The following is a 13,232-nucleotide window of genomic DNA, read 5'->3' on the forward strand; positions in this document are numbered from 1 at the left end:
AAAAAGTTTTGTTTCACCACATTCTGAGAGCCATAACTTTTTTTTATTTTTCCGTGCATTGAGCGGCGTGGGGCTTATTTTTTGCGAGACGAGCTGTAGTTTTTTTTTGGCACCATTTGTTGGTACATATGACTTTTTCATCACTTTTTTTATAAAATTTTTTTGGGGAGCTAAGGTGACCAAAAAAACGGCGATTTTGGCGGTTAACTATTTTAATTTTTTACAGCATTCACCGTGCATGTTAAATAACGCTATATTGTAATATTTCAGACTTTTACGGATGCAGCAATACCAATTTTGTTTACTTTTTTATTTTTTACATTACTTTAGAGGAAAAATGCGAAAAGGGTTTTATTTTTTTTTACTTTTTTTTTTTTCTTTTCTTCGCACTACTAAAAACTTGATAACACTTATTTTTACACATTTTATTAGCCCCCCTAGGGGACTTGAACCACCAATCATTAGATCGCTGGTAGAATATACTGCAATACTAATTTATTGCACTATATCGTCATTTTTACAGCCGTCTGTTAAGCCCGAAAATAGGCCGTGTGAACATACTCTTATTGTGACCTGGATAAAAATCAGACCAGATTTTATAAGTAATCAATGCAGAAATTCAGGTAATTCCAAAGGGTTCACATCATTTTTCTTGCAACTTTTTCTTACAACTTTATCTTGTGTATATTGCAGAATATAATTGTATATTGGAATTTTTTATAATACATTATAGAGTTATGCTTTTATATATAAATATGATAATATTCCAAACCTGGAATTGCACTTGCCAAATTTCCCCGTGCCACATGAGGTTAATTACTGCCCGGCAGATTTTTCAACAGAAGAGGCCAAATGTGAATCCTTTGAAATGCCCTCAGCCCCCCTTACACAGCAAAATGCTTTCATGCTCTTTTTGGAAAGCTATGAAAAGTTTGCCCCTTCCCTCTGTTTCTACTGTCAGTGGAACAAAGCGGTTTTATGCCATCTGCCGGACTGAAGATGTTTTAAGATTCTCCTAACTTCGTGCCACAGATGGTTTTAGTTTGCTGCCAATCCAACACTGTATCCAAAAAGACTTTCTGGTGTTATAAAGATACATTGCTATATATTTAATAGTCGATTTTATAACTTTGTCTAAAACTGAAAAAAAAATTAATAACTTTTTATCCAGATATATAATTTAAGAAAAAAAGACAAAGCTTCCCCCACCCCATCAAATTTAAAGGGGTTGTCTGCTTTGGACATTCTCTTAAAAATAAACTGATCTCAAGGCAACCTGCTGCTCGGACCCTCAGCGATCAGCTCTGTGTGGGGGAACCTATTCGCAGCTAATCAATTTATGTACAGCACCACCACAAGGGTGAATAGAGCAGTACATGCTGCTTATTGAAAACAATGGTCTGTCTATGTAACGCATTAACTTGCTGGGTCCTCTAGTGAGAAAGATGCCCTGTAGCTGCTATTTACTCTGGTAATTTGATGGAGGTTACAAATGAAGACTTAAATACTCTAACTGGGGTATTTGAAAATGTTTATTCTAAACCAGGCAACCCCTCGATAGTGGTGGGCAGTTACCTCACTAGTGGTGGGCATTGCCAGCCTTCTTTCCTTTGTAAGTTATGAAATCACTAGATCATATCTGTAAGCTCCATCAGTCCAATCATTATTGAGTAAACCGCAATAGCCTCATGTGAGATATATATATATATATATCTATTTATTTATTTATTTATAAAATGTGTGTGTGTGTATTTATTATTATATTTTGTGCCAGATTTATATCCAATTATTGGTCTGTGAAAAGCCGGGTGACCACCGACCTTCGCAATTGAGTTTTTGTTGACCATGTTCATTTGGAAATGTTTTAATTTAAAAAGAGGTAATTGGTGAAAAACTGTAATACACTATTAACCTTTCTTTCTATTTCCTTACTTTTGAAATTTCATCAATGTTAAGATCAAAGAATCTGAACAAAATGTAAAAACAAGAAAAAAAAGTAAACTAATGAAAACATTGTGTCTCCACTATTTCAGCGGGTGTTTGATCTAAACCTGGCTCTGTAGTGCCCATCATTGCATACTGTGCATGAATCTTACCACTGTGCAACATCATCTAAAAATACATGGCATTCGTGCCAGTTTCTCTTTGTTAACACTTGCACATGGTGTCCCTGTCTGTATACAGGTATATACAATGTTGCTGTGGACTGCTTTGTTATGACTCGGATTGGCTACATTGTACTTTCTGCCCTTTTTCTTTGTCTTCTATGGATCTGTTCTATGTATTGACAATTGTTCTAAGATGTCACATCTGTCACGCTGTTTTCTTTGATTTTCTTTCTTCTGTCTTCTTATGGCTGTGTTCTTTTTGGCTGTTGTACAAAAAACGTATCTCATTGACAATTCAGCTCAGATGTAGCAGCTGAGGAAAGCATGTGGTTATAGTTTGAAGAGTTAGTCTATTTCTTTAACCATGTTCTTCGTTTTGTACTGGTCTCATGAAGGAATTGAAGATGAAGCCCAATGCTCGAACTATGTTATTAAAGCAGAAAACTGGTATGGGAATGGAGGACACGTTCACCTGTCAGGCCGATAACACTGGCTCCCAGTGCTTGCTGCCTCCTGTGGTTGTCAAACATCATTTCAGACTCTAAGTCACTACTACATTTTCGAGTCATGAATAATTCGATATGTTTGTCAATCTACTCCCTAGATGAACATAGAATAACTTTCCAGAAAGCTTCTTGTTTTCCCGTTTTAGGCTGACTTTACTCGTTGCGGATTTATCGAGTAATTTTAGTGCAGATTTGACCCTTTCTATTGTAGAAAGGGTTAAATCCACATCAAAATTCACACAACGTGCAGATCATGAAAATGCTGCGGAAAATCCACAGCACATCTGCTGTGTGCGGGCACCCTAAAGGGATCTCAAGTTTTACAAATTCCAGTATTCCAAAGAAAACACTTTTTTCTCTTTCTTTTTAATTTTTTTTATATGCGGTTTTTAATTGTAATATTTTTTTTATTTTTTTTTATTTGTATATATAAAAGAAGTAACAAATATACAACTGTAGACACTAATATTATTGGCAGAATATATAAGGCTGTATTCACACACGCGTGAATCTGGTCCGTTATGCATCAGTGTGCTTTGCGAGTGGCATGCGTTATTCTCGCACTCGCAAAGCACATTTTTTTTTATTGCTTTCAATTGAATTGATGCGCAAATCACGCATCTCACACGGATGTGCATACGTGTGCGGTGCGTGGTTTTCACACACTTGTTGACTTCAATGGGCACGTTGGTGCCTGATAACGCACCAATGTAGGACATGCAGTGAGTTTCACGCAATGGATTCTCGCTGCGTGAAAATTCCTGCATGTGTGTACAGCCCCATTGAAATCAATGTGTCCGTGTGCTGCGCGTGATTTTCATGCGCAGCACACAGACGTTATTCACGTTAGTCTGAATGAGCCCTTAGAGGAGAGGTAACAGATTTTACAACCGTGAAAACAAAAATAAACAATATCCAGATATTCGCCCACATTTACCAACCAGGAATAGTTTTAGCCAAGGTCTAAGGCCCCATGCACACAACCGTAAATAAACTCCGGAATTGCGGACCGTAATGGGGTCCGCAATTATGGTCCCGTCCGGTTCTATTGGCCGCGGACACCTTTCCGTATTGCTACGGTTAGGTGCCTATGCTGTAGAACCGTGATGGGAATTATGGAGCATGTTCAACTTTTCTTTCTTTATGGGCTGTGCTCCCATACTTTTGTATGGGAGCACGGCCCGAAAATGCGTCCAGCGGCCGGCCGTGCCCGCAATCAGGAAACGGCATAGCTCAGCAAGCTACGCTGCTTTCTTCTTCATGGTCGGAAATCAGCCGGAACACAGAGGTAGAACGGGCTTTAGGGGGCCCTGTTCTAGAGGTGGATCTGAGACAAAGAGTTGGGACCTGCATCTATCTGACATTAATGACATATCCTGTGGATAGATCATAAATGCCCTTGATGGGAAATAAAACCCCTTTAAGTCACCTGACCTCACTTCGAGTGAGTAGGGTAGGCGGACAGAGCCAAGGAGGGAATGACACGGTGGCAGCGGCGGTCATAGTGATGTCGGGTCGTGCTGTGACGGGAGTGGTCCAGTCACCTGACCTCACGTCATTGACTCAGGTCAGGTGACCGGACTGGTCCACTCTTGGGCCGGCACGCACCGACCTCACTCAGGCTGCCACCATATTTGGCTCCGTCCACCCTTCTCCTGGGCCTAAATGCGAGTGAGTAGGGCGGACAGAGCCAAGTAGCGAACGACGCGGCGGCAGCGCGGTCTAAGTGAGGTCGGGCTGGACCAAATGATGCGGGCCAGATACTCCCCACCCCTGGTCTAAGTGAAAACTAGGCTAACTTATTGACCTGCACCGAGCAGCCAAAACATTAAGGTTGGGTTTACATGGTGTGTCTTTGTTGCGTTTTTAGCATGTGTTTTATTGTTTTGGTAGATAAACTCACATGTTTCTTTACAGAAGTTCCTAAACCAAAACTAAAAAATGCATGCTAAAAACGCACCATGTGAACCCAGCCTTAAACCACTGACAGGTGAAGTGAATAACATTGGTTATCTCAGTACAAAGTTACCTGTTCAGGCTGGGTTCTCATGTCGCAGTCAAAATATGGTGTTTTTTTTGGGGGGGGGGGAAATCGAGGCAAAATGGTGCGGTTTTGCAACAATTAGCGGCATATAAAGATATTTTGAATGTATCGTGAGAACTAAGCCTAAAGGGGTGGAAGAAAAAACAGAACCAAGATCCAGCGCTGGGTGTGCGTTAAAAAGGAACTCCTGTTCCAATTTTATTGGTATAACAAAGATAAAAATGATAGAACTATATGGAGTAGTTCTGTGGCAGAGTACAGGAATGAATGTTAGGTGAAGGATAGCAGTAAGCCCTGTTCAAATGTGCCTACGCGTTTCTACCTCCCCCCTCTTCCCCATTCATTAATTTTGCCTAAAGGGGTGGAATGTATTAGTAGGCAGCAAGTGAAGACCGTTCTTGAAGTTAATGTGATGCAAGCAGGAAAATTAAGCAAGCCTAAGGATCTGGAGGACTTTGACAAGGGTCAAATTGTGATGGCTAGGAAACTGGGTCAGAGCATTTCCAATACGGCAGGTTTTGTTGGGCGTTCCCGGTATGAGTGGTATGAGTGGCTAGGCTCAATCTCGTCCACCTCCGAAAGCGCCTACAATGGGCACATGAGCATCCGAACTAGACCATGGAGCAATGGTTGAAGGAGGCCTGGGCTGATTGTTTTCTTTTATATCATATGGAAGGCCGGCTGCATGTCCATCGCTTACCTGGGAAGGAAAGGGCAAGCTGGAGGAGGCAGTGTGATGTTCTGCGCAATGTTCTTCTGGGAAACCTTGGTTCTTGGCATTCATGTGGATGTTACTTTGTCGCGTACCACCTACCTAATGTTGCAGGCCAAGTACATCCCTTCATGGCAACAGTATTCCCTAATGCCATGTGTCCCTCTCAGCAGCATAATGCATTCTGCCACACTGCAAAAATTGTTTATGAATGGTGTGAGAAATATGACGGAGTTCAAGATGTTGACTCGGCCTCCAAATTTCAGAGATCTCTAGTCTGATCAAGCATTTGTTGGATATGCTGGAAAAACAAGTGTGATCCATGGAGTCCCCATCTCACAACTTATAAGACTTAAAGGATCTTCTGCTAATGTCTTGGGGCCAGATACCACAGGACACTTCAGAGGACTTGTGGAGTCCATTCCTTGACGGGTTAAATCTATTTTGGTGGAATGAGGACAACCTACACAATATTAGGCAGGTGGTTTTAGTGTTATGGCTGATCGTGTTTGTTGTGAAACGTTCATCACTGCATGTGCCTTCTTTGATAAATCTGTCACTTCATACATCTGTCATTTAAAGGGGTTATCTGGGATTTTAATCTTCTCAATCTTAGATCAGTGGTGGTCCGACCACCCGCACCTTCGCCGATCAACTATTTGAAGGGGCCGCGGCCTATCAGTCCTATATGGATTTCATTTATGTTTGTTCTTGCGCATGCAGTTACTTTTGTTACGACTGAGAGGTACTACAGAAATGTCCATTTTACTTTAACCCCTACATGTAGAACGACATAATAGCATGTCGTGGTGCAGGCGGTAATGATTGGAGCGGGTACACCCGCTGACACCCGGGACGAGCTGTTGCTGGCCATTTATCCCCTTAGATGCTATGTTCAATAACAATCGCAGCATCGATGATGTTAGAAAGACGGGTGCGTCCCCCTCTGACAATTAATCTACCCCCCTGCGACGAGATCGGGGGGTGCCGATGGTTGTCATGGCAGCCCATGGTCCTAATGAAGGCCCCCAGGACTGACTTTTCTTCATCTGTTAACAGTAGCCTGTAAAAATAACAATATACTGCAATACATTACATATTGCAGTGTATTGTATTAGCGATCTAACGAGATCTATCAATACTTATGAAATGTGTGTAAAAAAAAAAAAAAAAAAGTTGAAAGAAAACCTTTTCCCATTTTCCGGTAATGTAAAAAATAAAATTCGTATTGACGTGTCCGTAAAAGTCCAGGCTATGACAATACACCATTATTTAACCCGCACGGTGAACGCCATAAAAAAATTAAACCACCAGAATTGCTGTCTTTTGTCACTTCATCTCCCACAAAAAATGAAATAAAAAGTGATCAAAAAGTCTCATGTTGTACAAAATGTTACCAATAGAAACGACAACTCAGCCCTCAAAAATAAGCCCTCATACCGCTCAATAGACAGAAAAAGTTATGGCTCTCAGAATGCAGCGACAAAACACAAATTTTATTTTTAACAATTAGTTTCTTCCTTGTTAAGGTAGTAAAACAAAAAACTATATAAATTTGGTATCTATATAATTTGACTGGTAGAATAAAGTTATCATTCAATTTTTACCATACGATTAAAGCCTTAAAAACAAAACCCCTCAAAAGATTGAGGAATCATGGTTTATGGTTTCCTATTCCACACCACAAATAATTTTCCAGTTTCCCAATACATTATTTGGTACAGTAAATGGTGTCGTGAAAAATCAACTCGTCCCACAAAAAAACAGGCCCTCATATGGCTTTACTGACGGAAAAATAAATTTAAGCTTTTTGGAAAGTGGGGAGGAAAAAATGAAAATGAAAATCCCAAAAATGTCTTCGTCCTGAAAGGGTTAACAGGCTAACGCTGCAATATCTTGCACAGCTGCTACGAAAGTAACTGTGTGCAAGAATGAACATAAATTGAATCCATATAAAGAATGAAGAGGCCCCTCCAAATAACTGATTGGCAGGGTTGCAGAGAGTGAGACCCCCACCAATCTTATAGTAATGGCCTATTCTAAGTATAGGCTGTCAATTTTAAAATCCTGTATAACCCCTTTAACTTTCACAGTGTGTGGTAAAAAAAAGATGCAACTATTTGCAAAGCAGTAAACAAGAAAAAAATACTAATTGCTTTGTGTCTGAAGGGGGTTTTACACTGGGTGATTATCGGGCAAACGATCGTTCATAAAATGCTTGTTGCCGATAATTGCCCTGTGTAATAAGGGCAGCGATCAGCAGATGAACAAGCAAACATCTGATGATCGTATCGTTTTAAAAAAGTTAAATATTATCGCTGTCGGCAGCACATCTCCCTGTGTAAACAGAGACGCGCTGCCGACTTGATGATAATGTATGGGGACGAGCGATCAAAGTAACGACCCCTCGCCCCCATCCATAGCTCTGTGTGACTGGAGCAAACGAGCGCCAATCAACAATGTCTCGATCGGCGCTCGCTGCCGGTTTAAAAGTCGCTTTAATCCTGGCACTAAGCAACACCCACTTTGATCTCACTTTTGAAAACTGATTTTCATGGCGCTACATTCTCATTGTGGCACGTGGTTAATAAATGTTGCACAGCAGATAAGACACTATTTTGGACTGCAATTCACTCAAGGCTTTGCCTCATATAGTTAACCTCTCTTTATATGACTGCTGGCACTGCGATTGGGTGGGTGAGGTCCATCGGAGCAGCTCTCTGTTCTGGTACATAAAGGGGGGGGTCCCGAGTGAAAGTCTCCCACCCCCTCTGACATCCATGTGCTCGAATTGCGAATGTGGACTGGGTTTGTCTTGACGAGAAAACCTTTTTAAATGACCTTGTGGGTAAAATGCAAAAAAAAACCATTATTGCCTTCTAAGTGCTTGAGCCCTAAGGTTGCCCACAGCCTTTAGAGAGATCCGCACAGTTTCTTTCGCCTCTCAGTCATGTTTTTGTACAGAAGCAGGCATGGCAGGCGCCAGATGACCTACCGACATCTGTCAAAATAGTTTGACATAAAACTTTGGATTGTGAATGGTCATATGTTCTGGGAAGGAACCCACAACATTACCAGGCATATGCCATTAAAGTGAGCACGTGTGAGTGAATTTGTTCTTGCAAACATCAGATTGTTCAGTGGACGTGATTGATCGTGACCTGTATGTGGGATCATTGACTGAGCAACAGACTTCAGAAGACTGCAACGAGCACATTTTTCCAAACCAATCATTTGTCCATCCATTTCATATCCATTTTTAATCTTTTAGTTTTTCTCCTTTTTTTAGTTTTTTTTTTATATTTGACATTATTTGGTTATAGTCTGGTAGATCTAGTATTCCATTTTTGTCATGTCCTGGAATGCTGTCAGACTAAGTGAAGTTTGTCATGTACAGTAATATCTTTAGTCTTTTCTGGCCTGGTCTCTGTCTTTCCATAATTTTGTTCTTACAAGAAAAAATGATCACATTAGAGCAATTTTGACTAGTTTTGCTGTCCAGCTGCTTCTTCTCATTCTCAAATGTAGTATATGTGACATTGCAATTATTTCAGTGAACCAGACTGCAGTGATACTTGTAAAAGTCTATTATTGCTCCAGATGATTGGAGGAGGTGTAATTATTGGTAACATTTCATGGAATGTAACGTGATTATTGCTGTGATTTTATATTGTTGGGTTTATGTATATAGTTACATGATGATGGGTAAATGCTTTTCTTTTAATTGCATTGTTTAAAGTTGGTGTCGGTATATTGAATTTGTATTATTTGTGAATATATTTCATGGCTGCACTTCAGAAGCATTTTACTGATTTGACATATGTACGTGGGCATCTTACTTAGGGTATGTTCACACGGCCAAATTTCAGACGTATACGAGGCGTATTATGCCTCGTTTTACGTCTGAAAATACGGCTCCAATACGTCGGCAAACATCTGCCCATTCATTTGAATGGGTTTGCCGACGTACTGTGCAGACAACCTGTTATTTACGCGTCGTCGTTTGACAGCTGTCAAACGACGACGCGTAAAAATACAGCCTCGTCAAAAGAAGTGCAGGACACTTCTTTGGACGTTTTTGGAGCTATTTTCTCATAGACTCCAATGAAAACAGCTCCAAAAACGGACGTAAAAAACGCTGTGAAAACGGCGCGAAGAACGCCGCGAACAATGCGAGTTGGTAAAAAAACGTCTGAAAAGCAGGGTCTGTTTTCCCTTGAAAACAGCTCTGGATTTTCAGACGTTTTTGTTGACTATGTGTGAACATACCCTTAGGGTATGTGCACACGGTGAGAGGCTTTTACGGCTGAAATGACAGACTGTTTTCAGGAGAAAACAGCTGCCTCGTTTCAGCCGTAAAAGCTCCTCCTCCTATTATGCGAGGCGTCTGTGACGCTCGTAAATCTTGAGCTGAAGAACGGCTCAAATTACGTTGCAAAGAAGTACCCTGCATATAATGTATATAAGTGTCCTGCACTTCTTTTGATGAGGCAGTCAATTTACGCGTCGTCGTTTGACAGCTGTCAAACGACGACACGTAAATGACAGGTCGTCGGCACAGTACGTTGGCAAACCCATTCAAATGAATGGGCAGATGTTTGCTGACGTATTGTAGCCCTATTTTCAGACGTAAAACGAGGCATAATACGCCTCGTATACGTCTGAAAATAGGTCGTGTGAACCCAGCCTTACATTCTTCAAAACATAGGTGGTTGTCCTGCCCCCACTTCACGCACCCCCGGGGTCTATGTGGAGCTCGACAGGCAGCTAAACACCTTCCTACTAGCCAATAAATGAGACTGGTTGAAAGTTTGTAGCTTTATTAACTGGTCGTAGGATTAGGGTAAAACTGAGGAACAAACAAGAATATACATGCCATTAGATTACAGCAATACATAAGAACAAGGCACATTGAATAAATGTACTACATATACAGGTAACAGGCTGACATATATTAAGCCTATATACAAATAAACAGTAGAGATAAGTTATAGTACAGTATGAACAGTGTATGGCAGTACAAATACAGTATAGGACTATACATGGCTGACCATGAGGCTAGGCCGAGCTTCACAACTACACCAACTGATATATTACAGTCCCATGTAACAGAGTGAATACTGTCCTAACAGTATTCCTGTGGCTGCTGATAGCCAGTAATATAAACCATCTATCTGCTTACCGACTATACTTGGACGAGAGGGATGGAATTAATCAAAATGGTCTTCTCTCAGAGCAGATATAGAAGAGACTGCCCTTCTTCTTCCCAGAATGCTTTTCACCTTCTCATGGGTGGGGAAAACAATAAATTACACAAAGGAGGAAATTACTAACACTGGCCACCAGATGGCACCTGGAGCACTAATTACTTGCATAGAAAATAACGTCACAAATCTCAGTCTATAACATTACGCCTATGAGCAGTACAGTGGTCATACATCTTTTAATGGCTGTCGGACAAACGCTTGCTTGGTTTGGCCAACTGAAGGCCGAATGCTCATTTGACAAGCCGCTTTTCCTCCAGACCTCCCCATACACGTGCACATAAGATGGTCGTCTGGTCCCACCGAAATCGTCGGGTTCAGCCGTCTTAAATCTTGTGTATGATCATAAGGTGATCAAATACCTTCAATGCTCATTTGACCAACAACTATTCCTCCCGACCACCCATTACACATACATGCTTAGATAGTCCTGCCGGCTGTCGGCCGAACACTCATTTGACCAGCATCTATTCTTTCTGACTTGCCCATGCACACGCACATTAGTCTTCAGGTGCCACCGAAATTGTCAGGTTCGGCCGTCGCAATTTGAATGTGTATGAACACAAGGTAGTCATACGCCTTTAATCGCTATTGGACAAATCCTCATTTGGCTAACCGCTTTTCCTCCCGACCTCCCATTACACATGCGCGCTTGGTTAGGCCGGCTGTCAGACAACAACAGCTTTTCCTCCAGACTTCCCTATACACATGCACATTAGGAGGTCGGGAGGTTTTACCGACGTAAATCTAATTTGTATGACCACCTTTAGAATGCCGTTGATTAGATTGGCCCTTTACTCAGAATGCTGTCAGATGGTCAAAACCATAAATCTGAGCAGTGCCAAAGGAGTATAAAGGGAATCTGCCATGATTTAATAAAGACCATCCATGAGATGCCCATAGTTTTGTAATTCGGTGGGTGCTACTGTACTCGGTGAACGGCGCCGCGTGATCCCGGTCGGTGCACTATTCAAAAAAGTGCACTGTGTGGAAATTATGGCGCAGCCTGGCATCAAGCCGTCATGCCTGCAGACAAACTTCTACTCCTCTCCATTCACTTCAATGGAGCTGAAATACCACACACAACCCATAGACGGGTGTGGCACGGTTTCTTAACCTATAGCTTTATGGAAGTATGTTTGACTTGGTGGCAGCATCCATTGCCTTCTGTGTTATTATTTTGTTAGTAGTATTTATCTTGCCAGCATTCTGCTCGCCATGCTTTGAATTTGACAAGTTTTTTGTTTTTTTCTTTCATCAACAGCTTGTAGCTATATACGAAGAACAAGATCCACATCATGGGGGAGATGGCACAAGCGCAAGTTCTACTGGCACTCAAAGCCCAGAAATCTTTGGCAGTGAACTTGGAACGAACAGTATGTCGGCTTTCCAGCCTTACCAAGCAACAAGTGAAATTGAGGTCACCCCATCAGTTCTACGAACAAGTAGGTAGCATTTAATGGTTACATAGAAAAAATCCATTTCACTTTCACTAGCAATCAATCCTGATATTCAGCATGATATATGAATATATCATGATAAATTATATGTTTAAATTTTACCTGGGATTCCGTGCTATTGATGCATCTGCAGAAGGTTGAAGAACAAACTTGGATCGTGGTCCAAATGTCCTAATAGTGGAGCTAGCTGGGGCACCCTGCTTTTGAGAAGAGTATGTCCAGCTAGGACAAACCCTTATAAGACTTGTCACATCATTAAATATCATATTCATTGTGAAGATTATAAAAAAACAAATGAACGATATTTTCCATTTAACTGCTAAAATAATGATCCAGTAAAGAGTTACTACATTTACTTAGACTATGGCACCGCATGGTATTCAAAGTCTATAGCAAAGTGCACAGCCTGGTCTCAGAGCAGCCAACAGAAATCGCTTCCTGCTTGTCAGGGAAGGAGCAGAGACACTAGTGTAAATACTGCGGATTTTCCGCAATGTAGTTCATTGCGGAAAATCCTCAGCGTAATACCGTTGCAGAAAAGTGGATTCGATTTGAACAAAGCTCACTCACACGCAAGTAAGAAACCCTACAACAAAGTTCTTTAATTGACCTGCAGTATGTTTTGTTTTTGGTTTTTTTAAGGCGGTTTTATGTTGGGGACTTGCTGGCTTTTTGCTCCAGGTTTTCCCTATTGAATTCAATGGGGAGGTAAAACCCTCAACAATTAGCAGAGGTTGCTTTTGTTTTTGCGGCGGAAAGCTGTGATTCTGCCGCAAAACTCGAAACTCAGGGGGAAAAAAAGGCTTTACTTACCCAGATCTTTCTGCTCCTGTGTCCAGCCCGACCTCCAGGGACGGCGTTTCATCCCATGTGACTGCTGCATCTAATCCTGGGGTGCAGTGGTCACATGGGGTGAAACCTTATCCCAGGCGACCAGACTGCAGGACTTTAGGGGGATGCCTTGCCATGGCTACAGGTGATTATAGACTTCGTTTTTTTATTTTTTTAATGTGCTGTTTTCCGCACTGGACATTCCGACTGAAAAACTGCACCACAATTTGGTGCGTTTTTTTAGTCTAGAATTCCCTGCGGCATCCAGGGAGGATGCGCTGCGTGCCTTTTACTCAGCATATCTGCC

The 13,232-nt window shown here is 41.5% G+C and overlaps 1 protein-coding gene across 15 annotated transcripts in view; it reads left to right on the forward strand.

Moving 5' to 3' along the window:
- Positions 1–13,232, forward strand: part of PARD3 (par-3 family cell polarity regulator) — a 527,506-nt gene that overhangs the window by 161,723 nt on the left and 352,551 nt on the right. For all 15 annotated transcript variants that reach the window (XM_075827466.1, XM_075827455.1, XM_075827461.1 and 12 more), the window contains exon 3: positions 11,899–12,079. In XM_075827466.1, the coding sequence (XP_075683581.1) occupies positions 11,899–12,079 (181 nt within the window). The remainder of the gene's footprint in view (positions 1–11,898; positions 12,080–13,232) is intronic.

Source organism: Rhinoderma darwinii, chromosome 5, assembly GCF_050947455.1.
Source record: "Rhinoderma darwinii isolate aRhiDar2 chromosome 5, aRhiDar2.hap1, whole genome shotgun sequence".
NCBI lineage: Eukaryota > Metazoa > Chordata > Amphibia > Anura > Rhinodermatidae > Rhinoderma > Rhinoderma darwinii.